This window comes from Pieris rapae, chromosome 17 (genome assembly GCF_905147795.1).
Source record: "Pieris rapae chromosome 17, ilPieRapa1.1, whole genome shotgun sequence".
NCBI lineage: Eukaryota > Metazoa > Arthropoda > Insecta > Lepidoptera > Pieridae > Pieris > Pieris rapae.
In genome coordinates, this window is record NC_059525.1 from 2,285,871 (window position 1) to 2,312,689 (window position 26,819).

A 26,819-nucleotide genomic window follows, 5' to 3' on the forward strand; every position below is an offset into this window, starting at 1 on the left:
ACTTGATTCAAGGTGTTTATACACGAATAATGGAAGGAGCACGTATTTAAAATAAATCATTGGCGCTACAATCTTTTTAGCTCTGGGCGTCAAATTTCTCAATTTATTTTATGATCCTTTTTAAATCTAATGTAAGTGATCAGCCTTCTGTTCCTCACAGACGCCGTTGACTTTTGGGGTCTAAGATATGGCGGTTGCCTCACGATGTTTTCCATCACCGTACGAGCAAGTGTTAAAACTGCACATAGAAAGAAAGTCCATTGGTGCACAGCCGGGGATCAAATCTACATTCTTAAGAGTCGCACGCTGAAGCCACTAAGCCAATACTGCTCCATGAGGACATATATACATACAAACGTACTATGTTTAAAACCTCGATAGATATATGAAGAATAGTAACAAATAAACTCTAAAACAATTGTGTGATTCCCAAAATTCTGTAATTAATGGTAGAGTTTCTATATTTTTAGAATAGCAATATATTTAGATTACTTACGCATCTATGAAACACATTGACTTTATACTTAACTTTGGTTGCAATAACGTTGAAGAACCTTGTCTAGTTTACGCAACTCTAGACGTAAGTTCTAACGAAATTCTTCGGTCAAATATTGCGGAAGAAGGCTTAAACAAATATCGCTGAGTGTAATGACTAGGTGTACTCTGATATTAATATTATGTAAAGAGTCATAATCCTGCCAAATATTGCAATGGGCACATTACTTATTACTTACCATAGAACCCAAGGAAATTGTTATATTTAATTTTGTTAAGGTTGGAAAATTAAAAAAAAACATTCATAGACAATAGGGTCCCACCAGACCCTGTAACGTACCAAGCTTGTAAATAGATAACAAAAGTTTTCTACGTGTTAATTATCACATTTATATCTACACATTCCAATCAAAATCGGTCTGCAACGAAATTAAACTTGAAGAAAATATTATTTACCAACGAGATTAGTACGCTCGATTTATGAATAGTTGGAGGTCGTACGCAGGGAAGACCCCTACCGGGAGTCGATTCCACAGTTCGCTAGTTCGCAAAAGAAAATACCTTGTGGCAAATGACTGTGACTGAAGATTTCCAGCCATCAAGGGGATATGGTTATAGATTTTTCGATGAAACAACGAACCAGCGTTTAACTAGTTCAATCAAATCGGAGACGGTAATACTTTTAACTAATCGCTCGTTTTCATCTTTAAATTGTAACCTCTAGTTAAAATTAATTCACGGAGTTCGTGGAAATACTAATAAAGTCTCATTGCTTCTGGGTAAAACTAGTTTATATTATATAAGATGTATACAAATTTGATTAGGCTACTAAATATTAATTTGACAACGAAAACGTTTTGTTGGTAATTTTGTTACAATGAATATTCAATAGAATATGAATTAGAATAAAGTATTTGAATATCTACTGAAAATATAAAAACCGAAGCTTTGTAATTATAAAAAATCAACCTTTATAGATATCTCAACCTTTTCTGATATAGTCTGCTTTCTTCTTTTATCTATGGATATTAAGCAGAAACTATTTCATTCACCTCCTTGCACATTTCATGAATGTAGCAACATCGTGTTCTCAGTTGTAACGAATGCTAGATTAAATCGAAAAATTATGCTCATTTGGCCTTGACTGTTCCGTAACCCCAGAATATGTGAAACGGTGTGTCTCTTACATCATTCTGTTGGATGAAACTACTACATATGTTCCAGAATCACCAATATAAGTATATACTTATATATATATATATATATATATATAAGTATGTATGTATATATATATATATAAGTATGTATATATATATATATATATATATACATATATATATACATATATATATATATAAGTATGTATATATATATATATATATATATACATATATATATACATATATATATATAAGTATGTATATGCTGCTGGGAATTCTTACTTATACAACAATAGTCTGTGCTAACCCACATATCTAAATTATCCTGTATTACTAACTAAACCTGGTTTTAGAGTTAATATTGAATAATTTTTAACATAGCGTGTATCGGAAGTATTACACGCCGACCTTAAGTTGTGCTATGTGCTATTTAACCTTTATAAATATCCGGCTATCGTTCACGGTTAGGTTTAATGCCAATTAAATTCTTGATTGAATTATCATTGAATAATTTAAATTAAAAGGAGAGTTAGATACGCAGGAAAAATAGGGGATAAGACACATTACGGCTAACGCCCGAAACCAATAATTAATCCACAATCTCAGATTGCTTTCAATCACATCGTGATCGAGTGGATCGATATCCTATCTGCATTCCAATAACCAAACCCTACGAAGACAATCCATTTTTGGCGAAGGAAAGCAATCTCTTCGCTCTTTACACTCATATTTGATCATTAATACAAACCAAATAAAGTAAATAAAACCGTACCAATAATATAAAAATATATACTTCTGTTTAAAACATATCAAATAGCTTTTTAATTTTTTTTTAAATTGGTGTAAGTTTAAATCTTAAGAAAGGATATTGGCCCAGTTGAACTTGTATCGACAGCTGGCTATTATAATCCGTCGGTTGGTTATTGGCACACTTTCATCAATATTTAGATTAAAATGTCTCAGATGGTCAAATATGGATTATGATAGGTTATTTGATTTGGACATTTGCTCGAACGGTGAAGGAAAACATCGTGGGGAAACCGACATGTCTTAGACCCAAAAAGTCGATGGCGTGTGTCAGGGGAGGCTGATCACCTACTCGCCTATTAGATTTAAAAATGATCCTGAAACAGATTCAGAATTCTGAGGCCAAGATCTAAAGAGGCTGTATTTTTGTATACTGATTTATTATTTATTGGAATTGGGCGTTAAACTCATTTGGTTTTATGCGCTCGATTTCAACACATTTCGCGAGATCTCAAAGCCAACAAATATAAAAACATAAAGCAAGTAAACTGCTACAATTAGAGTCTATGTTTCGATTTATAAAACATTAAATCTCACATGTCAATGAAATATGGATGAGCAAATCGATCATTTCACGTAGCATTACATTAATAATTTGTTACTTTTGAAATCGTTTCTTTGTTAAACATTTTAACTGTTTGTTGTACGTTTGTTGTCAGGTTAAAACCTTGACCAATGACCTATTTAGTTTGTCGGTACACAGACACACCCTTTCTCAAATATTCATGTGATTCGAAATCACGCGACGATGAATGAATGACGTTGTAATTATTTGAAGTTCATAGAAATGTCGATTACTATGCCATTATAAAAGTTGATTGCCGTTTTTCAGTAAATATAAAATATATACACGATTGAAACCTCTTCATTATGTTAACAGTTAATGAAACTTATTGAGAATGGTCAGGACTAAATTTTATTATTCGTTAACTCAAAAGTAATTTTGGCTTAGTAGCTTTAGTTCGACTCTCGTGCCTGATGTTTCTCTGGTTGGAATCCATCGTGAGGAAAGCGGCATGGTTTTCTTACTATTGTTCTGTCACAAATCCAAAGAACAGACAGGTTGATTATTAAGGATGTAAGGCTTTAAGACCTGAGATATTGACATTAGTTAACTCATGCATGTTATAAAGCAAGCAAACTATATTTCTATTATTGTAAAATAATGATATCATGTTTTATTATATTTTTAGTCATGAAAATCCTAGTTGAAAAACGTTAAGTACTAAGGATAAAATACAAGAAATTAAATGCTGTAATTTTTTCAGAAACGTGCCATTACAAAGGAAATAAAGCTGTTACAACACAACTAACGTAACAAACAATCAGCCGAAGCGAAAAGTTGTAATATCTTTTGTCACGGGGTTTGATCAGATTTTACGCATTTGGGTAATGTTTTTTTATGACATAATATCTTATAATGTCCTATATTAATCTCTGAGGATGAACTCTTCCTTCAAGAATGGAGAGGAAAGGGAGTATCAGTCTAGCCACTGCCAGGCCCAACTTTCTATGAGCTAAGGAGTTCATTTTTATTTATCACTTCGTTGCAATATATACATATATATAACTAAGACATCAATAATGAAAACCTCAATTAAAAATGAAGACAATAAAAATAAAAAGGACACATAAAGTTACGAGTTATGGATACGTAATGCTTGTAAAAAAGAGGTTTAATGGATGATAGAGAAGGAGCTAAGCGGACAGGGACTCGTGGTAAAATCCATAGCCTTACTGCAGAGAACCTAAAAGATTCGAAAGGAAGAGTTATGTGATGGGATTTCATGATCATGATATAGACTTCGAAAGACCTTGTCAATAGCTCCATAGTAAATGGTCGAAAAGTAAACTCCTATAGTAAACTCTGGGGGTGATTTTGATTCATGGAACTATAGAAAGGATACTGTGTAGGTTTAGAACGTAGCAATACGTTCTAGGCCGAGGATGGTAATTACAGTGGTCAGTAATTCAACATTCCTTTTTGTCCCGGTAGAATGCGATAGCGACCCCGGAGCCTCTGTAACGCGGCTTTGTAGGTATTTGTCGAGGTGTTTTTAGTGGGTATTGTTCACCCAGTCTCTGAATAGCAGAGATTTTGGTGTGGGTCGAGTCCCACATACCCCTGCAACTTCCTAGGGCAGGGGATGCGCAAATGCATTTCAACCTCGAATAACAAAAAAAAAAAAAAAAAAAGGGGGTGATTTTGATAAACGAACCACAGCGCGAACTGACTCGCACATGTCAAAATCCAATACATTTTTGACGTACAAGAGTTAGGCTTATCTAAAATATGTCGGTTTCCTCATGACGTATTCCTTCTCCTTACGACGCATGTATTGCGATCAAAAAGTATACAATATATACGTAAGAGATTGGATTTGTTACTTTTTTACACTGAATTCAATTATGTATTACTTTTGTTGTGTGAAACGCGATAAAATTTTTTTTAAGTAATACGAATTTTAAAAATGCATTTCTGTAGTTACTTAAATAAAAACTTTTATCATATTAAGTAGATATGTATATTATAAAGTTTTTTTATGAAGAATCAGACATCAAAGATATTAATAAATTAAAAAACAAATGATATCAGATAATAGTTGATAACGCGTTGATAGAACTAATTTAAGAGACGGGTAATAAATGCGATAAAGATTACTATTATAAAATGTAACTAAATCTAAACTTTATGAATAAATATTTATCAAAAAGTTATTCGTTGCAGAGTACCAAATTCAAGTCACTCAGTGTAAGTTTATATGCCATAGATTAAACCCCACTTTTTAAATCTATGGAAGCACAGACTCTATTAAATTATAAAACATAGTCAATATTATTTGTAGAGCTTCGATTGTACACCTGCCTGCTCAAATATTCAATCACATGAATGTTTACTTACTTCCGTGATTTCACCATAATGATACTAAAACAATATTGAATGAGGAAATATCATATGCATTTCCAATTATTTTTAGTAATAAAAAAATAAATCAATGGCGCTACAAGGTTTTTAAGTCTAGGCATCAGACTTCTGTATCTGTTTCATGATCATTTGTCAATCTAATAGGCAAGTAGGTGATCAGGCTCCTGTGCCTGACACACGCCGTCAACTTTTTGAATATAAGGTATGCCGGTTTCCTCACGATGTTCTCCTTCATCGTTTGAGCGAATGTTAAATGCGCACATAGACATAAAGTCCATGTGCGCATTTAACATACATTAAAGCGAACCTACAACCTCAGGGATGAGTTACACGCTTAATCCACTAGGCCAACACTGCTCGCTTTTTAATAATAACTTACTATCAAAAAAGTTTTATTACTTCTAAATTGCTATAAACCTCTGTATACACGTACTCCAGCTGTGTTATTAAAACCGTAAAAGACGTATTTAAATGTATTTATGATTTGATGAAAAAACCCGATTAGAATTACGCAAAATAATTTCTGATTATTATCTGAACGATAAGCATTCAGATTACCTTTATTGCACAATCTGGCTCTGGCACTTGATATTATTGATTCCTCTAAAGATAGACCGCGTTAGGGCTACGTATAATTGATTTGTTTCATAATAATTTTCAAACAATGAATATTTGCATTATGGTTTTTCATGTAATTTAACCATATTTTATATTTAACATGACATTACAGCACGCTACATTCGGGCGGGTTACCAGTTTGCTTATAAATTGTACTTTTAGAGCATACTGTTCAAAGAGTTTTAGTTTCGTGAGAATATCCATGAAAAGTGCCGCGTGAGAATATAGTTTGCGTGTCACAGTCTTTATATTTGAATGATAAATTACAGTTCCAAGTGGTTTAAGTGAGCTGAATCAACGACAACTGTTGTAATATTGATGACAGGTTTTCTTATTGAATTATGCAGAACGTTAAGGGGTTGTAAATCTGAACGCTAGAAAATTAGTATTTTTAACGTTCGCCATTTTGTATCTACCTTAATACAAGTATTATTTATGGCAATAGACACGTATTCTCCGAATTTTTCGAGTTCGTGTAATTGTTAAATTTAGCGTTTTTTCCTGAAGATAATACCAAAAAATTAACAACCGTTATAGTCAAACTTTATAATTAAATATACGAACCCCGAAAAAGGAAAAAATGTTACAATACGTACGAAGCATGTACCAATGTTTCCTTTTATAATAGGTATTTCCATGGAAGCATAAAAATATTTTTTATATTCATATAAATTTATCGACTAAGAATGTTCCTTTTATTTTTAATACATAGGGTAAATTTCCACGACAGACTTAGGGATTTATTCCTACCCGAAGAAAATGGGTAATATATGTTACATCGGCAATAATCCTACACTTGAGGGTTTCCTAGGTTCTGAAGCCTGACGTAACGTAATAAACGAACAAGTTACCGCTGCATTGCGATTTAATTAACGTTGCAAGTAAATAAGCTCTAGAAAATTGAAATATTAAATGAACACTTTAATATCTTCTTAACTTTGTATATAAATTGCAAAATATGGGACCAAATGAACATAGTGTAATATTTGTACGTATATCATATACGATATTATACGAAAAATTAATTGTAGAATATTGTTGGACTGAGACAAATCAGGAGACAATAGGAGATATTTCACGTCGTACTCGAAACAGCCGGATGTGGAACGGTGAAAGTGTTAGCATTTGTAAAGACATTCAAGTATTTGCTAATTTTTGCATCACCTACTAAGTAACTTTATATACTTATTTTGGATTACTTATTCTTTAACATCGATTTCGTGTGAATAGTGCTTTCTTCGAATGGTAAAAATAGTCCAAAATTATTACCCAATATTTCAACCATATATTTAATTGTTACTGGTGATGCAAAAGTTACATGAAAAGAAAATTTTATTTTCTGGTATTACATACATCATTTAACAGTTTCCATAGTGAGTATTTCACTATAAATACTTAAACTGATTTTTGGGTTTTTGTATAATTTCCCCGTAAATTATTCCTTAATATTATTATATATTAAGTAAGAATTTTTTTATATAACATTATATAATAACAGGAAACAGAATATAAAAATATGCAATGCAAATAACAAATATAATTCCAAAAAATGTACCTTAATAGTTCTTTTTGTACTGCTAATTGTGAGATAACTACAAGTCATATTGACAATAATGGAAAACAATGATTATGTAAAGAACCTTATTAGCAGCAAGAACTTACATGCAAATAAACAGTTTGTTGAACCTGATGATGTAAGTGACATTTAATCACCACATACACACTGTTTACTTAATGACACTAAATATTTTTATAGTAGAGGCTCTAAGAGCAATAGTTTACTCACACATATATAAATTATACAGGTATCTTAGGCCTGTTTTATGTGGGCGTGTGTTGCCTTAGCTGATCTCATTTAGTATGTTAGTTGTTTAAGTTGTGATTGTTTACAATAGAAGATAAAACAAATTGAAAATGGTTTTGTTGTCTATATTAACATGTAAGTAAGATTTTTGCTGTAAAAAATAATGTTAAACTCATGAAAAAAGAACAATTTAATTTTGGGAGCCTGAAATAAAATAAGGTACTTACTTGTTATATACTCTGCAATATGAATTGTTGATTCTCTTGTCTGACATATGTCTTCTGCGATCCTCAAAAAGGTCTTTAATAGCAGTCACTGTTAGCACAAATAACACTGGCAGCATAGCTACTTCCTTGCCAAATGCATTTACAGCTGGCACCCAGTTCAGTAGCACTATGAATATAAAATACACATTTGCAATCCGATGGAATTGTTCAAACAAGTTTTTTGGTAAAAATGATAGTAAGGTGTATTTTGTAGTCCTGATTTTGTTATTGCATCTATGACCATTTGGGTGATCTTTAGGCGGTGTCTTATCAGGAATAAGATGGTTGGGAATGACAATGAGATGTCTGTTGTCAATGGCTGGTTGCTGCCTCCGCATAAGCCAAAAGACTGCACGTTGCCATCGCGGTACCACAGATGCACGTCGTAACGTATATATTGAGTCTGAGCGCGAAGCCTGTCGGGAATGGCCTCGTACTGATGACAGGCGTGGTTGGGCACTAACAGGTGCGGCATCTCTGTGGCCTGGGGGCAATATGAATTCGGTCCTACTACCGGTGCGGCTGTGGCCAGGCCCAGAGGAAGCTCGAGCTCCTTCGCCAATCTGTCCATGAGATAGGGCACGCTGATGACCCCGCATAGCCGATTTGAGCGGGGGCCTCGAGGTCGCTGGATTCCCAGCCAACATGGGAGTTCCTCCATGGCTTATAGATCGGGAATGACCTTTTACCTTTGGAAAAAGATAGGTCTGCTCTGGTACCCCCGGCAAACTTGGTACAATCGAAGGTGTCTCTCCACTGCCTTCTGTTGACATTTTTACTCATCTGCAAATCGGAAGAATTACCTTTCCCTTTCATTTAAAATAACAATATATGTCCACTTAGCACTGTTGTCCCACATAAGTCATTAAAAACTGGGCCGTAAACATTGAAGCATATGGTTTTTATTCACCTGTTCACGGTGGCATTCATCAGTCATTACTCAAAATTTTGGAATTTGCCAAGCACGGAAAACGCGATATTATGTCGGTATAAAAAGGTTAAGAAGTACATATTAATTTAATTTAAATCAAGATACTATCAACTAATCACAATTTTGTTTGACCGCCACGAAGAGAAAACAGACGTTACAAAACGTACTGTGTGTACAAGACGGAAACTCAAAATACATTGACGCAAAATACAAATTGACAGCATCTCGTCCAGACTTTTGACATTTGATTTTAACTGATACGTTCTGCTGACTGCTGACACCTCGGAGGCTGTTAACTTAACATTCATGTCACTTTTTCTAAATTGTATAGTGTGTATCTCACTTAATATATTCCCACAGACTTGAATGTTAATGTTGCATTATATTTGGTTTACGGAACCGATGCCCTATACGTTTAGGTGAAATTCTGGAATTCTATTAATTCATACCCGATAAACGTAAATTTATGAAATTGCACTGTTCTGTTGGAATACACATTTAATTGCAGAGATGCAATTGCTTCAAAGTTAAAATTTTCTTTAATAAATTAATATCTATTGAATAATATTATTTCACAATTGAGATAGATTTTTTCCGGAATATTGGCACTGCATCTTGTAGACGTCATCACCGGTAGACATATTTGCTAAATAATCCGACATATTGAGTTTGACGTTTCTACATTGCAATTTTGCCCGATTTTACTTGCATTGATACCATTACTAGATTTGTCGATTAAGATTTTTTTCCATCATGGATGAAGAATACGATGCCATTGTCTTGGGTACAGGCTTGAAAGAATGCATAATAAGTGGAATGCTTTCCGTGTCCGGAAAAAAAGTTCTTCACATTGATCGCAATAAGTATTACGGAGGAGAATCTGCGTCGATTACCCCATTAGAAGATTTATTTGCTAAGTTCAATGCCCCTGCACCGGATGAAACTTATGGTCGCGGTCGTGACTGGAATGTGGACCTAATCCCAAAGTTTTTGATGGCGAATGGCTTGCTTGTCAAGCTTTTAATCCACACGGGCGTCACCCGGTATTTGGAATTCAAGTCTATCGAAGGAAGCTATGTGTACAAGGGTGGAAAAATTTCAAAGGTGCCCGTCGATCAGAAGGAAGCTTTGGCTTCCGATTTGATGGGTATGTTTGAGAAGAGGCGTTTCCGCAACTTTTTGATCTATGTTCAAGATTACCAGGAAGATGACCCTAAAACTTGGAAAGATTTTGATCCATCTACAGCGAATATGCAGTCCCTGTATGAAAAATTTGGGCTGGATAGAAACACACAGGATTTCACAGGGCATGCACTAGCCCTGTATCTTGATGACAACTATTTGCAACAGCCAGCCAGTCAAACAATACGACGTATAAAACTATATTCTGATTCATTGGCGCGTTACGGTAAGTCACCTTATCTATATCCTATGTATGGTCTTGGTGAACTGCCTCAAGGGTTTGCACGTTTATCTGCAATTTATGGAGGCACTTACATGCTGGATAAACCTATTGATGAGATTGTCCTTGGTGAAGGAGGTAAAGTTGTTGGTGTGCGTTCTGGCAATGAAATAGCAAAATGTAAACAAGTTTACTGTGACCCTAGCTACGTTCCTGACCGTGTGCGCAAGAAGGGGCAAGTAATAAGATGTATATGCTTGTTGGATCACCCAATAAACAATACTAAGGATGCACTTTCTACTCAAATCATCATACCGCAAAAGCAAGTGGGAAGGAATTCTGACATTTACGTTTCTGTTGTATCTTATACCCACCAAGTGGCAGCTAAGGGTTGGTTTGTTGCTATGGTCTCTACTACAGTCGAAACCACTGATCCAGAATCTGAAATAAAGCCAGGCATCGATCTGCTGGGTCCAATCAGACAGAAATTTATTTCTGTGACAGACTATTATGAACCTATTGACGATGGAAGCCAGAGCCAAATCTTTATTTCCGAGTCTTATGATGCTACTACTCACTTCGAAACTACTTGTCTAGATGTGCTTAAAATTTACAAGAGAGGTACTGGTGAAGAGTTTGATTTCTCTAAAGTAAAGGTTGAGTTGGGTGAAGAAGATCAATAATCATATATCAAATCATATTAAAATATTGCTTGTTACTTTTGAAAATTTGTTAAAAACTGGCTTCTATTATATTTAATAGGGATTTTTGGGTATGTGTAAGAGATTAGGTGAATGCAGTAGATATGTGTATCACTACAGTGCTCCAGTCAATGATTTCTTTCATTCTTATTAGTATAATATGCATAATATAAGATTTGTTATTTATAGGGTTTTACCTCTCCATAATAAAGATGCTTTTAAAAATATTATTATTTTAAAACAAGCCTAAGGATTTTATCTGCATAAGCAGATGTTTATGTAAATATTGTTTGCATTCCAGTTTTGATACGCTATAACAGTATCCATATCATACCATGTCAACTAATGAATGCTCAGTGTACATCATAAATATTCTTTGTATGATCATGAATTAAATTACCTTATTATGTAATTAAATTGTTTTATTTATATATTCAAACTTATAATTTAAATAGCAGTTGTTAAAAATAGTATCACAGTAACCTCACTTAGGAAGATTCACAAATTTAAAACATATTTAATGGCATACAAATTATCATTTCTGCAGCCTATAAAAATGTAATCACCATACACTGCAGGTGTAGAAAATGTCTCATTTGGCAATTGATACTCTGCAATAACAATTCCTGTTTCGGCTTCTAAAATGCTTAGTATACCATTATTTGAAGCAGCTAAAATTAATTTATCACTCAAACTGCATGGTGTTGAATAAACTGGTGAAGATAGTTGAGTTTTCCAGTTCAAACTTGGTTGGAAATTTTTTATATTAATACAGTAAACTTTGTTGTCATGACATCCAAAAATGATCTGCCATCTCAGTTTATCTATTTCTTTAACAAAAAGAGATGAAAATATATTTCCTTTTGCGCCTTGGTATTTCCAAATCTGAAACATTTTAAATCAGTACATTTACCCAACAGTTGAAATTCAATACAAAAATATAAAATAAAATAGGTAACAAAAGTTCAAATACTAGATATATGTGTAGTGTTATATAAGTATGAGAATAATTCACACTAATGATACCATAATGGCCTTAGTATATGTAAATATTAAAGTAAGTAAGGTTGGCTATGGGAGTCAAGTTATTAAACATAATCAACCAAACCAAACCTTAATTCCTTTCTCAACAGTCCGACAGTGTATTTCTCCATTCACTTCAGCGAAGATGACATATTTGTCGTTGTCATAAAGTACAGGAGCAGCAAATACAGGGCTGCTCAGTGTTCCACGCCATGATATTGTCTTTGTTTCTATATGTGTGCTTGCACATACTCCTGATAATGTGCCAAGCAGTATAAATTCTTTTTTAGCCAAAACTAAATCTGCTGATATTGCTTGATCAGCCACATTAATTGTTAGTATTATTTTCCCAGTCTGTAACAAAAAGTAAAAACTAATAATTTCCTGTACAAAACTAAGCTTTAATAAATAACACATTTATAATTTTATTTAATACAGCAGATGAAGTTCATAGCAATTTAGCAATTGTAACCATTGTTAGTCATACATAATTTCTATATATTTCCGTATAATTTAATATAATCTATAGAAAAGTATGGGATATTCTGAGTTAGTTGGAAATAGGACTTAATTAAATAAGAATACCATAGCATCAATGCATCTTATACTGCCATCATAAGCTGCAACATAGAATTGTCCTTTGCAGAATGTTGCTTTGCTTTTGATCATAAATCCAATATTTATTCTCCAGATTTCTATACAATTCTCCAATTTAAAACATACAATAGTTCCATCATGAGCTCCAACAATGCCACAAGGTGAAGTAAGAGGTGCTTCGTTACAACAATATACAGGGGCTTCCACTCGAGATTTCACTTTAATGAGTCCTTGCATTAAGCCACTTATTGCATCAATAACAACAATTTTTCCCGAGTGACTGCCTACTGTCACATATAATTTGCTATGGAAAAAATTATGATTAGGTTACAAAACTTATGTATATCTAATAATAATTCATTATACATTATTATAAGCTGCAGAATACTTGTATAATTTAATCTTTTGACTAATTTATTTAAATACACTATATTATATACAGAATACTAAAAGTATACTATCTATACTTACTATCCATGTTGAAAAAGAGTCGGCGAAGCATCTACACATTTGCCTGTATCAAATGACCAGGCAACAATAAAATCTACTGGGTCTGAACTGGTTGAGTTTTCTATTATCTTCTTGATGGAGTGAGATGCAGAAAAGTGGCTTTCTGATGTTGAACGAGTTCTAAAATAATTAAAAATATATACTTTAATTTACGTTGTAAGTTAATTATTTTGTACAAAAGTGTGTGTCTTCTTGAATTCTTTCTATTTTAATAAATTAATGTCTCTAGAAGTGCTAATAACTATATTTTAGGTCTGAGCTTGAGATTTTGGTATCTTTGGGTTTGTGTGTTTCTTGATAGTAGAAAAAAAAAATATTTTTTCTCTCTGTTCTTTTTCAAAGGGTGGGACCTAATACTTTAAATTACCTTTTTAATCTCTTTTTAGTTTTATTTTCCATGTTTAATTCTTTTAATGCTATTTGCATAACTTGGTCCATTGTGCTCTTTTGACTGAGTAAATAAGGCAAAATAAACTTTCCAAATTCCGGACATGTTAAAGAAAGTTTATTGCACATAGAAATTGCTAGGAATGATGTTCCACCAAGTGAGAAAAAGTCCTTATCTTTTATTTCATCATATGTAAAAGTTTTATTTAAACTAACTTTTAATTCTTTCAACAGGAGTACTTTTAAGGAACTGACAGATTGTGGTATTGGCAGGACTTTTTCAAACATTTGAGCTAACAATTGTCTTGATATTTTACCATGTGCATTAGTAGGCAGATTGTCAACTCGAATAATCTTATCAGGCCAATGTTTATCATCTAGTTTGCACTTCAAGAAATCTGATAACTCTTGGCTAGTTAGTGATTCTGATGAAAAATATACAACAAGAAGTAATGGTTTTGGTAACCAAACACATGAACATGTCTTCACTCTTGGACATTGCATTATGACAATTTCAATATGTTGTAAATTTACTTTATGGCCAAATCTCTTAATAATATCATCTCTACGCCCTCTATAGTATATAGTACCATTTCTTATTTCACCAATATCTCCAGTGTCCACAAATTTCAAGGAACTTTGCTCTTCAGTACCAGTAGATTTATTTAAAACAACACATTTCCTGGTTTTACTCACTGAAATAATAATTTCAAGATTAAGTAAAGATATCAGTTTTGGAAAGAAATTCTAAAGAAAGGAAGTACTCACTTAAAACAATTTTTCCAGTATCGGAAGTTTCTTTAAAGCGCTCTACAATAATATCAGTTTCAGATAAGCAGTTACCAAGCGGTACTTCTAAATCTGAGATGATTTTATTAAGATCTAATTCTGCAACACTGGCCCAACAAGACATTTCAGTAACACCATACAACATAAATAATTTTGTTTTATTCTGTGCATGTTTTAATTCCTTTAACCGTATAATTCCATTTAAAGGCTCACCCCCCAATGCCAATACCTTTAAGGTTGACTGAGGGGAAAAAATCTTATTTCTGATGTCTGCATTTGAAAACTGAAAAAACTTAGATGGTGTTGTTTGCCAAAATGTTATGGCATGTAGAGTATTCCCAGGGAAGAGAATATCAGGCTTTTCAGGAGCTATAAGAAGTGAAGCACCATTAATACATGTTAGAAGAATTTCTATCATTGATGGATCAAATGTCAATGGAGTTGAAAAGTATATAATATCTTCCTGTGTTATATCAAATAGTTTTGTTAAATCATCTACATTGGGTTGTATACACTGTATTGGCACTTGAATATGTTTAGGATCTCCAGTGCTTCCTGATGTCATTGCTATAAATGAATATTCCGGGCCATACTGTGAATTTGTACTACTCAACTGAAAATTAAATATGTGTAGTGTTAGGTTAAACACTACAATAGATTTGTCAGGTCTTCTGTTAAGGAGTGTATCAGGATCGTTTTCTGCAGTTTTAATTGAAATTATGAAATTAAATTTTATTTCATTTATAATTGACTCTAAATCTTGTGATGGATCAAGGAACATAAATGTTGTGCAACTTTTATGTGCTCTGAAAAAGTAGGTTTATAACAATTAAAATTTAAAAAAAGAACACAAAATATAATAGAAACAGTATGAACTTACGCTGCTATCACACATGGTACGATAATATTTCTCTCAGAAATTAGGCCAACTACTCCTTTGGTACAGTTAAGTTGTTGTAAGTTTTGTGATATGTATTCACATACACCATATAGCTCCGAGTAAGTGTAGGTGCTATAATAGCCATTACTGTATTGCCGGATAGCGATATTTGAGGGATAAATTGCACAAGTTCTAACAAAAACATCATAGTAGCCTCGCTTCATTTTATAGTTTTGATATTTCATAAGTTATTGTTTTAGTAATTGTTTCAAGTAGAGCGAGTTTACTGTTCATGATTAATGCATATCATTAATAATTTACAATTATGTTTACATAAAAAAGTTGTAAAAAATATAACTATAAACAAGCTTGAAACTTGAAGGACTGTCAGTTGTCAAATATCAGTTATCTTTACACAGTACACACAACATCTGTATGGTTCAGAAACAGAACTTCAGGCCAAGCTAAGCTCGCCAAAACAGCCCGTGCTGAGCTGTAAAGGCCCTTAAGGTCAACTGCGAGATACCATTCTAAAAAAGAAACGGATCTAATTTATTTATCTTGGAACTGTAACTTTAGCATATTTATTAAAAGTAAAGCTTTTCATATACATATATATTAACAGAAAACACAAATAAAGGTTGTCGGTTTCTGTTTCTTCTGCCAAATTTATTATAGAAGTGTCATTTTTAAATGTTCTATATTTCTGAATTATCAATGGTAGTCTATACAGTCTAGTTATAATAGATATATTCTGATTAAATTTAAAAACCATGTTTGTTTCCAAATAAAATCAAAATCAACTAATACTCTATAATACCTATCTATTTAAACCCTTGTTTTATTTAAACTTGCTAACTTTTTAATTGAACTTTACATTAACTTACTAACTGCTAGCTTCAGTTTTGTATCACTCAAGTATGTTGCAAATCTATATATAATAATTATATATAAAGCTTGTTTGTCTATATAATTGTGTTGGATAGCAACTTTTATACATTATTATGACGTTTTACCATGTCAAATGAAACATGTAACAAATAGTAGCAATTTTATGTTAAAAAGAATACCGGTCAGTTTCTTGATAGATTTCGTTCGCTCTACGTCTTTGATTTGGACGTAGTACATTTTTTTTATTTTACGTTTTTATTTATAAGTGTATATACTTACTTACAATCTAATGAATTTTAATTAGATTTGAGTTGCATCACGGACAAGCGCTGTAATTTAACATATACTATTACTACTTACCTGTTTAATTTCATAGTAAATCAGGACGAAAGTAATAGAACAAAGATAAAAAAAATGTGAAAGTCAAGATAAGTGGACAGTGTCTAGATACGCCGTAGACTTTAATTTGAATAACTTAATTAGATTTTTTAAAGCATCAAAGCTCAGTACTTTTAGCACTTAAAACTTAATTTACCTTGGTTTCAATTTCAACGCAACTTTATATTTCTTGAAAGATTTAAATGTAATGAAGCAGAATTAATATTCAAAAAGGCGAATGTCGTGTCATTTCAGCCATTCTCTTACTTAATATGATTTCATCTAATGATTATAATATGTAATATAAAGGAATTGCTGGTTCACGACTTTCAAGTCTAGTACATTCATATTAAGCTTGTGCACTGATGGAATTTTCTTTACGCATTTTACAAACACTCACTGAAAGAAAATATCCTGACTCAGGCAAGTTCATCATCTGTTTACCTATTAGCTTAAAAATTACCAACAGATATAAGTGTTGTATTAAATCATTCTGGCTGAAATAGTTTTAGTTAGTTCTCTAAGTTCCGACCAGAATCTTCGAAGACGAAGCGGAACTGCAGAATAAACTTTTGTTTTCTTCTCATAATTCCCAAAAAAAGTTAACAAATGCAATAATAGTTTATATATCAAAATATACTAGATCGTGAATTAAATTGACTTTTACACTAACTAAACCTTTGCAATTATTTATTATAGCGATTAAGGCAGGCAATTTCTCAAATAAGACATAGATATTAATGTTAACTTAGCCAAGTTCGTAAAATAACTAAATAAACATTGCGCAGCGGCTCTGCGGCGGTGCTGACCTAAAACGTATTCGGCAAATGAACAATCAATTAGGGGCGGTCAGCGCTCCGACAGAAACAGGCTAGGTGGTGGAAAGCGGCGCGCGCGCTAACTGTGGAAACTCGAGAAAATGGCGGAGGGTGCTGACTGGCTGAATAGGGTTGCGCCGCTGCGGGGAGCCGCCGTAGCGTGGGGTGACCAACTAAATCCTTTAATTTTGCTACGCTAGTTAAATTTCATATAAAATATTTTAATTCAAATATTAATGTTTAAAGAACTTTATTTCTCATTACAAAACAGAAATATTTTATTTACATGAGAAACTTAATATTAATATGTATATATTATATACGAGCGAGATACACGTCAAATATTATTAAAAAAATCTTGACTAAAATATCACTATGATTCAAAACCTATTTATTACCTTTACTTCTGTTGATAAAAATGATATCCTAATAGGTTTTTATATCGAATGCAATTAAAAAAACTAACGTTAATAAACTTATGTAGAGTACAATAGACAAATACAGATTCCCGGATTTCCCGGTCAGCTCAGTCAGCCAGTGGCCACCCTGCCGAGGGGTGCGTGAGGCGGCGAGCGTGCATCGATCCAGCGTTCAGTATCGTTCAGTACGCCGGGGCCGCCGGCACGAGCGCGCGTGTGATGCGCCGCTGACATGGCCGGCACTCGGCCACTCGTGGCCGTCTGGTTCTGCTGGTGGTGGCTGAGGCACGCGGCCGGTGAGTACCACTCCTCCATATACACACGATATTATTTCCGATCAGCTGATTTATATCCACGTTATTTGCACGTTTTTTCCGCTGGGTGTGACAAACAGCTGATTATACAAATTTTTCAAATTTACAGGCATTTTTCGTAATTCGTATTCGTTGAAATCGATAGTTTCGTACCGCGATCGGGCAGTGTAATGACTTTAGACGGTTCAAGTTCGTTCTCTTCGAGTAGCTACATTTTTACGTAACTTTACTGTTTTTTTTAGAAATTTACGTACTTTAATGATATAAGCATTACATGAGCTAGGTTGTTTACGTGTTAAGTAGTGACAAATAGTTGTTTAGTGCTGCACTGCGAAAGTGTAGAAGACGAGTTAAATTATTAAAAACTTATTATGACATAATTTACGTAGGAATACAAGCTTATATAATTTAAGAACTTAAAACTTTTAAGCATAGTATTTCTGCTGTCAAACTGCGTCCATACCGATTAAAAAATTACTAAAAAGTTCTTATGACTTATGTTTTAAATATGGAATTATAATTTTAAAATCAACCGTATGTGAATAAATTTCATGTTTTATAAGCTGTATTTATCTAACTAATATACTATTAATCTACAAAATTTCGTACCAAAGTCACATGGTTTTATTGATGTTGTATTTCGAGTAATGTCCTAATTTTACATCATACGATGTACATCTGCGTAAATATTGATAATCACGCTACTGATAGCCCCTCTAAGTGCAGGCGCATCCTCTAATACCGATATGATTTTGTCAAATGCACATTTTTTATCAATATATAACAGATTTATTTTCAAAAAAGTACTTGAAGCAAGCCTTCAAAGACTTGCAACGCTGATAAATACTAAAATATTTTTTTTAAATTTTCATTACACTAAAAATGCGTTAGAAATAAATGTTTGTCTATTAAAATTGTTTACGCAATTTTTTCACAGTAAATTATTTATTGGGTTAATTTAAACCATATGTCAATATTAATGTAATAATTAATATAGTACGTTTATCTTATCAAAAGTATCGGGTGATTTATCACACCATATATTTCGCACCAAAGTACTACCAAAGTCGAGATTAGGAGATAATGCAAATATTTATAACATTGCGGGTTATTATATTTTTTTTAATCCTAAAAGCATAAAGCTTTGTAAATATATAAGTGTATAATATAATAATTCTAAATGACTACAATTTCGGGTTATATTAACCCTTGGGCCCATTGAAAAGAGTTCAACGCGCATCATTTTAAATAAGGACTTTATAAATTTCAGTTCAAGAAAATTAATGAAACGCAGTTTATCTTATACTTTATATATTTTAGAATAGATTAATAGGAATATTAACTATTTAACCATACTTCAATTTGGGATACTATTTATAAATTACAATAAAATGTTCAAAGTAAAAAAGTAACTTTCGTGTAAATTTATAATTAATTAAAATCTTTGCTACAAGTAACTCAGATGTATTGTATATCTGAGTTTATATTATCAAAAGCTTCAATTCCCTTCGGAAAATCAAAGTAGAACATCTGGTAGATGCGGAAAAGCCTTCATTTCCGAACATTTGTCAACGCGGCCGACGACCCGAGACACAATTAGGGCAAACATTGAATGCCTGTCTGAAGCAAATCGGCTGTAAGATATTATAAAATTTTCATTAACATATTTGATACAAGTTGTATTAAAAGTTTCATCCATTTATATTAGACTCGTTGACACTAGCATTAATTTGATTGTATTGCGGTTAAACATTTTTCAATTGTAATAAGTTTAAATATAAGAAGACAGTTTAATCAAAGAAGTTGGCATCTCATCGTATTTGATTGAATCATTATTACTCTAAAAATTATACAATCTATCTCTGCGACCCAAAAGTTGCCTTGGCCTCCGAAATGTTTCAATAATCCCTGTTCTATGCCGTCTCCCACCAATTGCTAGATTTCAGCTGCAGCTAGTACAGAACAAGAAGGAAACATTCATTCATTTAAATCTATATTTCTTTAAATAGAGTTTTTTGTGTCTCAGATACGCCTATATGAACTCTAATATATAAATTTATCAATATGAAGAATAGCCTAGCAAAATTCTGTAGCCTCCAGAAACGCTTAACCGAAATGTCTTCAAGCCCCATAAGATGTATAATCCTTCGAAAAGGCACTGCACAGATCTCTGCCCGAACTATTGACTGCTCTACTTCTTGTCGCACGTTTAATAGGCCATTGGGACGATAAGTCAGAGCCAAACATAGTCATTGGGACTTGGCACAAAGCCAGCTTCACCTGAAACTTGACATAAGTATCGCATGAAGCAAATGTAAGAAGTGAACTGTGACTCATAATCGTAATATATAATTTTATTTGATAGTCCAGTGAGCTTTTCACTGATATCGTTAATATACTGTTAATATATATGTCGTCATATTTAAAATACAATTCCAAAATACAATACGAGATTGACCCTTTCCTAAAATCATATTTCAGCCTGTGGAAAAGTTCTCGTAACAACATATTACATTAAAAACTTAATTTATTTGTGTAAATCTACCTACGTCTATGTTCTTTATATGTAACCTACACATATTAAAATACAATGAAGAAAAAATATTATTTTTGTCAAAGAAATATGGAACTATAAATAATATATATGCAATTTGTACGTACCCTGCTCGCCTTACGTAAGCTACTTTGCCGCATTGAATTTTTATCGTCGGCCCCACGTTGGTCTCATTCAAATTTTATATTCTATTGCCGCCTTATCGGAAAGTTTTCATGAAGGAAATTCGAGGAAAGAATGGATGAATAATGAACTTGAGGTGCGTGACCTACGGCTATGCGATACATTTGATTCAGTTAAATCTGTTAAACCAAGAAATTGCAATAAAACATAAAAAAATATGGAAGGTTTAAAAAATCCAGAACTATTTTTAGTAACGAAACCAGCGTACTACGTTTTATTAGTGGGGTCTGTACGGAAAGAGAACCATCGTAGCTGATATACAAATTAGATTAAATTTGCTACGCGTCTTTTATTCACAAAAATTATAAACTTTTTCCAAAAATATTCAACCTATAATCGCGTAACAGTGTTGCCAACATACAAAAAAGTTAATTGCTGCGACCTAAAATCCTATAGAACTTCATTTTTACACAGACTACTTACCTAGCTGTAGAGCTTCAGATAGCCTGGAAATTATTGTGCTAGATAAGATATATTTATGTGTCTTCTTCTTGAATATGAAAAGGTTGTCAATAAGAAATCGGGCTGTGCTCTTATCAAGATCTTTTCTATAGCAACAAATTGATTTCTTTGAGCATTTTACGTTTGCAGTAATCTACATTACCTTGTGTAGTTAGTGTTTTGCTTTAGATTACCTTATCGTGCAAATCTGTTTAAAGAGAATAATCCACTGATAGTGCTGTATAGAATATAAATGTCGCGTCACTTTGGTATTTGTATTTAATTGATAGTAATTCTTTTTGTTTATGTCCTTTAAATATATATATTTGACAGTTTAGCGGGTAATCTATTTAATAAACTGATGACAGATCAAAATAATTAATATTTAAAAAGATATATTCAAAGTAAAAAATCATTTATTCATATATGTAACACAATGCACACTTATGAACGTCGAAAAAGAAATTTATATCAAATGCTTCTAATTCTACATTTACTGCCAGTGCTCAAATCAAATCAAAGATTTGCTACAGGCGTTGAGATTTTCTTAGTAGTCTGTGCTGTCTTTTGTCCCTTTCTCACAGATTTTATTAAAAGGAATTGTATTATATATTATGTATGTGAGCAATTGATTTATGGGCGCTTTAACGAAATAAAGACTGCACACAAGAAACAATATCCGGTAAGTCACCCGTGGGAAATATTGACGTAACAAAATCAATACAAATACAATAACCCGCTCGGATTCACTTCAAAGAAAAGATATGGTTAACACGAAACAACAGTATCAAAAATATTTTTTTACCTAAAAATATAGAATCTCAAGACATTTTAAATATATGTGAATTGAAATTGTATGAACATTGAAATAGTAATATATATTATGTAATACACATAATGATGGGTGAGATACTTAACTACTCCCAACCTACATCAATTAAAATACGAAACACATGGTTTTATCTCTTTCTTACGCATTAGTTGGGCTTTAGAAAGTAGAAGACAACATATTTCTTCCCTTGCTGTTTTAGCGCGGTCTATGTCTAATTCTTATTCTATAAAAAATACTCAAAATAATAGTAAATTTTATTGAAAAATCAAACTATAAAAAAATATCTATCATGACCGAATGACAAAAGTAACGAATTAATAGAAAAGTATTTATTGCTGTTAAGCGAATAAAATACTATATTAATCTTAGATAGGGTATAGCGTATACTAAATGTCTTAATAGCGATAATAAAATTGTTTGGGGTGAAAGAATTGCCGTAAATAAGCAATATTCTTTTTATTATTTCAGTTAAACGGTCTAATAGGTAAACAGAACAGACAATTGAGTCATTTCTGTTCAATTCTTTATTGTAAATAAATACGTATATAAGTATCTTTCTTTATATCAATTTCATAATATATTCCATATATATATCATATAGAAAAAATAAATAAGTCTTGCCTCCATTATTTGTAATATAAATTAAAATGCATTATTTATTTCAACAAAACAGTATTATTCAATTTAAGTAAGTGTCGATATAATTTTGTTTGAGCCATGAATATTTTACACAGAAAATTCCATCAGTTATTAAATAATTTCAAAGAGAAAGTAAAATAGAGTTCGACGCCCGTAACACAGGGTGGCACGTAAAAATACACAAGCTATTCGCGTGAGGCCGCCGCCACGGGAATGTCTACAAACACATGAAACTTCAATCACTATTATTTATTACTAAGAGGTGTTAATTATTTGTATAAGGAATATCGCCATGGTGTAGGTTGCATTTTAATAAGGATTAAATATTATGGTTTAGAGAACTTTAAATTGCAAATCCGGTATTTCGAACTGTAATTGAAATATAGATTATTAGTAGTGCCTACACCAAACATTTGGAAAACATTATATCGTATTCGTAAAGATACAAATACTTAAGAAACTATACGTTTGTTCTTAGTAGTAAGAGATTGATTTTGACTGTCATAGGCGCTTAAGTCTAATAAATGCAAGTTATAAGTTTATATAAGAAACTCTTTTATAAAATGAATAGATGCGCCCTGGCCGAGCAGCTCCCGAAGAAAACCCATTGTTATTTCATCCTATTTTTCAGCAGACCTATTAAAATATTGATTACCAAAAAAATAATAATAAGTCTTTATTCATTTTATAATAATAATAAGTCTTTATTCATTTAAGTTGGTACATCTTTCTTTTCATAGTGTAAGATTTGGGTACCCTTTTAAGTAAATATACCTGTGTTAGGGTTCCCAGCTCTTCCATAACAAAGTTAATTACTTAAAATAATTTAACCAGTTCATTTCCTTTTTATTTTTTTACTTGTTAAACCGTTATCATCACACCTGATTGTGTGCATGAGTAAGTGAATGAGAGAGTGAAAAATACTTAATTGACTTCGGCAGTTTCATGTATCTTTTTAATTTGATTATTTCATTTTATTCCTTTGTTTAAAAATACTATGTTACTTTAGAAGAATTATTTTTTTTTGTCTATTATCTTGATTGACATAAAAAATAAGGGTTTTTTCACATTTGTGTCGGTTCGATAACCAGACGAGACAAGTAATTTTTAGAAAATCATTGCATGAAGAACTACTTTTCAAAATAAAAAAAAGCTTACTGCAAAGTATCAACGGGATAAGAAATATTCAAGTTTTATTGAAAGCAGAAGTTATAGATTACCAAATAGTAACATTTAAATATTGATATGGAAAAGAAAATGAGAAATGAAATTGCATATTGCACCCTACATCTTTCGTTTCCCCTAAGTCCGGTCTGCCCCTTCTTTCCGTCCCTTGTGAAATGATTTCAAATTGTTATTTGGTTTAGTTATAACGAGTCAATAAATTAAATGTAATATTTATTGCAGAGATTTGTCACGTACGCAGAATGTGATGAATTCACAATAGATTTATTGGTTTGATTATTCGGTACGTTTCTTTATTATTTTTTTGACAGACGTTTTGGGTTTATTTTTATAACGTATGCTGTCTATGCCACCATTGGTACTTTTTAACTTAATAAAATCAGGGGGTTTGGGTTTTTACGTGATCATCTATCGTCTTTCTCTATCTTCTTTTTTGACGTTCATAAGTGTACATTATGTTACCTATATGAATAAATGGTTTTTGAATTTGAATTATCTCTAATAAGCTAGAATGTGGTTAGCCTTATGTGCCTGACACATGTCGTCGTCTTCTAAAGCAAACCAGTTTCCTCACGATGATTTCCTTTACCATACAAGCAAATGTTAAGCGCATAAACAGTTCATTGGCGATCGGGATTCGAACCTACGTACTACCTACCAGGTATGAGATTCGCATGCTGAAGTTAGTACTTTTACCAATACAGGATTAGTTGTTCGTAATATTGTTTGCCAGATTATTATAACATTTTAACACTCATTGTTTCCAAAATTAACTGATCATTTTGAAAGGTATTTTATTTTAATTAAGGATTTTATAAACGTTATTAAGATGACAAAATAACGTTTTATCAAGATATAAATGGTATGCAAAAAACGTTACATTCGTATCAAAAACTGATAATTGAAATGTTATATTTTCATACGAAAAACTTTTACGAAAGTAGTTAAGCCAAAATCTTTATTTTCGCCTGAACAAGTTCTGTTCACCAAAACTTGTAAGACTCAATTTGCTGCTGGCTTTAAGTGTTCCAACTTTTCCAAGCATAAATATTAAAGATCTGAGATAACCTCTGCATTATGAACTTCTTCATCAAGATGTTTCCAAAGTACGTTCATCAAATTGCAAGATTAGTGCGTGTCAACTTTTCACAACGTTCACTTCTCCTTAGAAACGCCGACCATACTATATTTGTAACATTTTCATCGCCACAGTTACTCTCTAACGGTTACTGTTATATTACAGATAATATATGACCAAAGATGGTAATTACGCCTTTCTTTGAAAGAGCATGGAATCTTAAAGCAGAATTATCTAAACAATTTTTTGTTCATTATATTTTCGCTTGTGTTCTTTTAGTGATTTATATTCTATACATTTAATCTAAGCGTTCCGTTACCTTCATGCTATAATATATCTATTCCTCCAAGAGCAACAGAACCTAGACTTACGTCATATGGTAACAGGTTGACACGTAGTAACAGAAAATTATTAAAATGAATTCAGTCTGTGAAACATTTATTCAAACCTTGCCATTGGCGCCGATTACAGCAAGTCTAATAAATAAATATCACCTGCGTTCTTCCATTTAATTTACATAAAAAAGTACTAAGAATATTTAAAGATATTAGGTTTCAGGTAGATTTTTTATTTACAGCTAAGTGATTGAATAGTGGATAATATTTTTTAATATTATTTCTGTTATAGTTGTAGATTTTATTACATTTGTTTTTGATTCCGATACATACAAGTTTATGTTACAAAACGACTTGGGGGGTATAATAAAGTAATAAAATATGCTTGACACAACGCTGTTTTCAATTGTGATAGGTCAAAACGATGTTTTTCGTTTCGTCTGCCGTTTAAGTATCTCACCTCGTCTGAAAAGAACAGGACAAATATACTACTCGTAATAGCAGGTTTAACAACATTAATATATAATAAAATAAAGCGCTTAGTACTATATATATTCTTTTATAATAGGTCCTTACATATGTAATTGAAGTTTTGTATGACTGGACGAAAAAGTAGACTTTTCTTAATGAATCAAACTATGCACTTTTGCATTTTCACGATAGTTAATTGATTCCGTTGCTAAACAGAAACATTCGGATGAGATTAAAGTTGAAAAATATAAATTATTAAATTGAAAATACCGGTAATAGGTTATGTTACCAGCGCCCATGGACATAGCCAGTTTGCATGTACGTTGTCAGCCTTTTAACAATCACTAACGATCGAATTAACGTAATAACGTAATGAATACCTCTACTTTTTTAGAACTTTTACTTTATTTTAACCAACTTTATATATAAGTATTTTAATGACGTTAATTTTATTGAAATACGCATACATGGAATGGATTATTCCCAATAAGATAGATTGCAGGTGTCGCATAGAGCGCAATGCGGTGCTTCTACGAATCTATTTGACCTCTAACGTTCATGGCCAATGAATTTCTTCGAACGATAACTACAACTTATTCTTATATTCTTTTTTTTAAGGCAAATCTGAAAACTTTTAATTGCGCAATGAACTTACAATACTCGTAATATTTGAAAATCGTATTCCGACGGTGAGGCATCTTTCACAATTAATTAATTTATTTTTTCAAAATCTTATTACTTTAGACCGTGTACTTTTAATTTTTTTTAGTTCGTTTTTTGTGTATTCGCCTGAAAGTTTGTTGCATTAAATAATGTATTTTAATTTTCTTGTCCCAATGTATCAGTGTACCGAGCGTTGGCAGGCTTTTATAAATAAATACTTTTTGCTTTTTGCTACGCTCTTTGCTTTAATGACACAATTAACTAGAATGTGATGATGTAATCTAAAAAACCTGCAACAGTCCAGATACTCAGCAGATTTTCA

General features: G+C 32.2%; 4 protein-coding genes across 7 annotated transcripts in view; 2 read left to right on the top strand and 2 right to left on the bottom strand.

The window, feature by feature from the left end:
• LOC111001751 (phospholipid-transporting ATPase VD) overlaps nt 1-9,226 on the bottom strand; it is a 56,289-nt gene extending 47,063 nt beyond the window's left edge. Inside the window, exon 1 of the mRNA XM_022271752.2 lies at nt 8,038-9,226. Coding sequence (XP_022127444.1) covers nt 8,038-8,849 — 812 coding nt within the window. The 5' untranslated portion in view covers nt 8,850-9,226. The remainder of the gene's footprint in view (nt 1-8,037) is intronic.
• A 416-nt stretch (nt 9,227-9,642) lies between these two features.
• LOC111001739 (rab GDP dissociation inhibitor alpha) lies at nt 9,643-11,522 on the top strand. Its single transcript, XM_022271734.2, has one exon. The coding sequence runs from the start codon at nt 9,761-9,763 to the stop codon at nt 11,090-11,092; it is 1,332 nt and encodes a 443-aa protein (XP_022127426.1). The 5' UTR covers nt 9,643-9,760; the 3' UTR covers nt 11,093-11,522.
• Nucleotides 11,523-11,528: 6 nt separating this feature from the next.
• LOC111001740 (beta-alanine-activating enzyme) lies at nt 11,529-15,663 on the bottom strand. Its single transcript, XM_022271735.2, has 7 exons — nt 15,297-15,663; nt 14,396-15,222; nt 13,608-14,322; nt 13,202-13,360; nt 12,719-13,034; nt 12,224-12,487; nt 11,529-11,995 (listed from the first exon to the last, which is right to left on the bottom strand). The coding sequence occupies exons 1-7, from the start codon at nt 15,539-15,541 to the stop codon at nt 11,609-11,611; spliced, it is 2,913 nt and encodes a 970-aa protein (XP_022127427.1). The 5' UTR covers nt 15,542-15,663; the 3' UTR covers nt 11,529-11,608.
• A 2,300-nt stretch (nt 15,664-17,963) lies between these two features.
• LOC111001743 (protein kinase C-binding protein NELL1) overlaps nt 17,964-26,819 on the top strand; it is a 47,535-nt gene continuing 38,679 nt past the window's right edge. For all 4 annotated transcript variants that reach the window (XM_022271740.2, XM_022271741.2, XM_045631871.1 and 1 more), the window contains exon 1: nt 17,964-18,098. In XM_022271740.2, coding sequence (XP_022127432.1) covers nt 18,035-18,098 — 64 coding nt within the window. In that variant the 5' untranslated portion in view covers nt 17,964-18,034. The remainder of the gene's footprint in view (nt 18,099-26,819) is intronic.

What these genes read in the sequence shown, in the direction of transcription:
- LOC111001739 (XM_022271734.2), top strand. Translation starts at nt 9,761, where the DNA reads ATGGATGAAGAATACGATGCCATTGTCTTGGGTACAGGCTTGAAAGAA.
- LOC111001740 (XM_022271735.2), bottom strand. Translation starts at nt 15,541, where the DNA reads ATGAAATATCAAAACTATAAAATGAAGCGAGGCTACTATGATGTTTTT. An exon ending in TACTGGAAAAATTGTTTTAA is followed by an intron (nt 14,323 to 14,395) that starts GTGAGTACTTCC and finishes TTATTATTTCAG; the next exon opens with TGAGTAAAACCAGGAAATGT. An exon ending in ACTCTTTTTCAACATGGATA is followed by an intron (nt 13,035 to 13,201) that starts GTAAGTATAGAT and finishes TTTTTTCCATAG; the next exon opens with CAAATTATATGTGACAGTAG.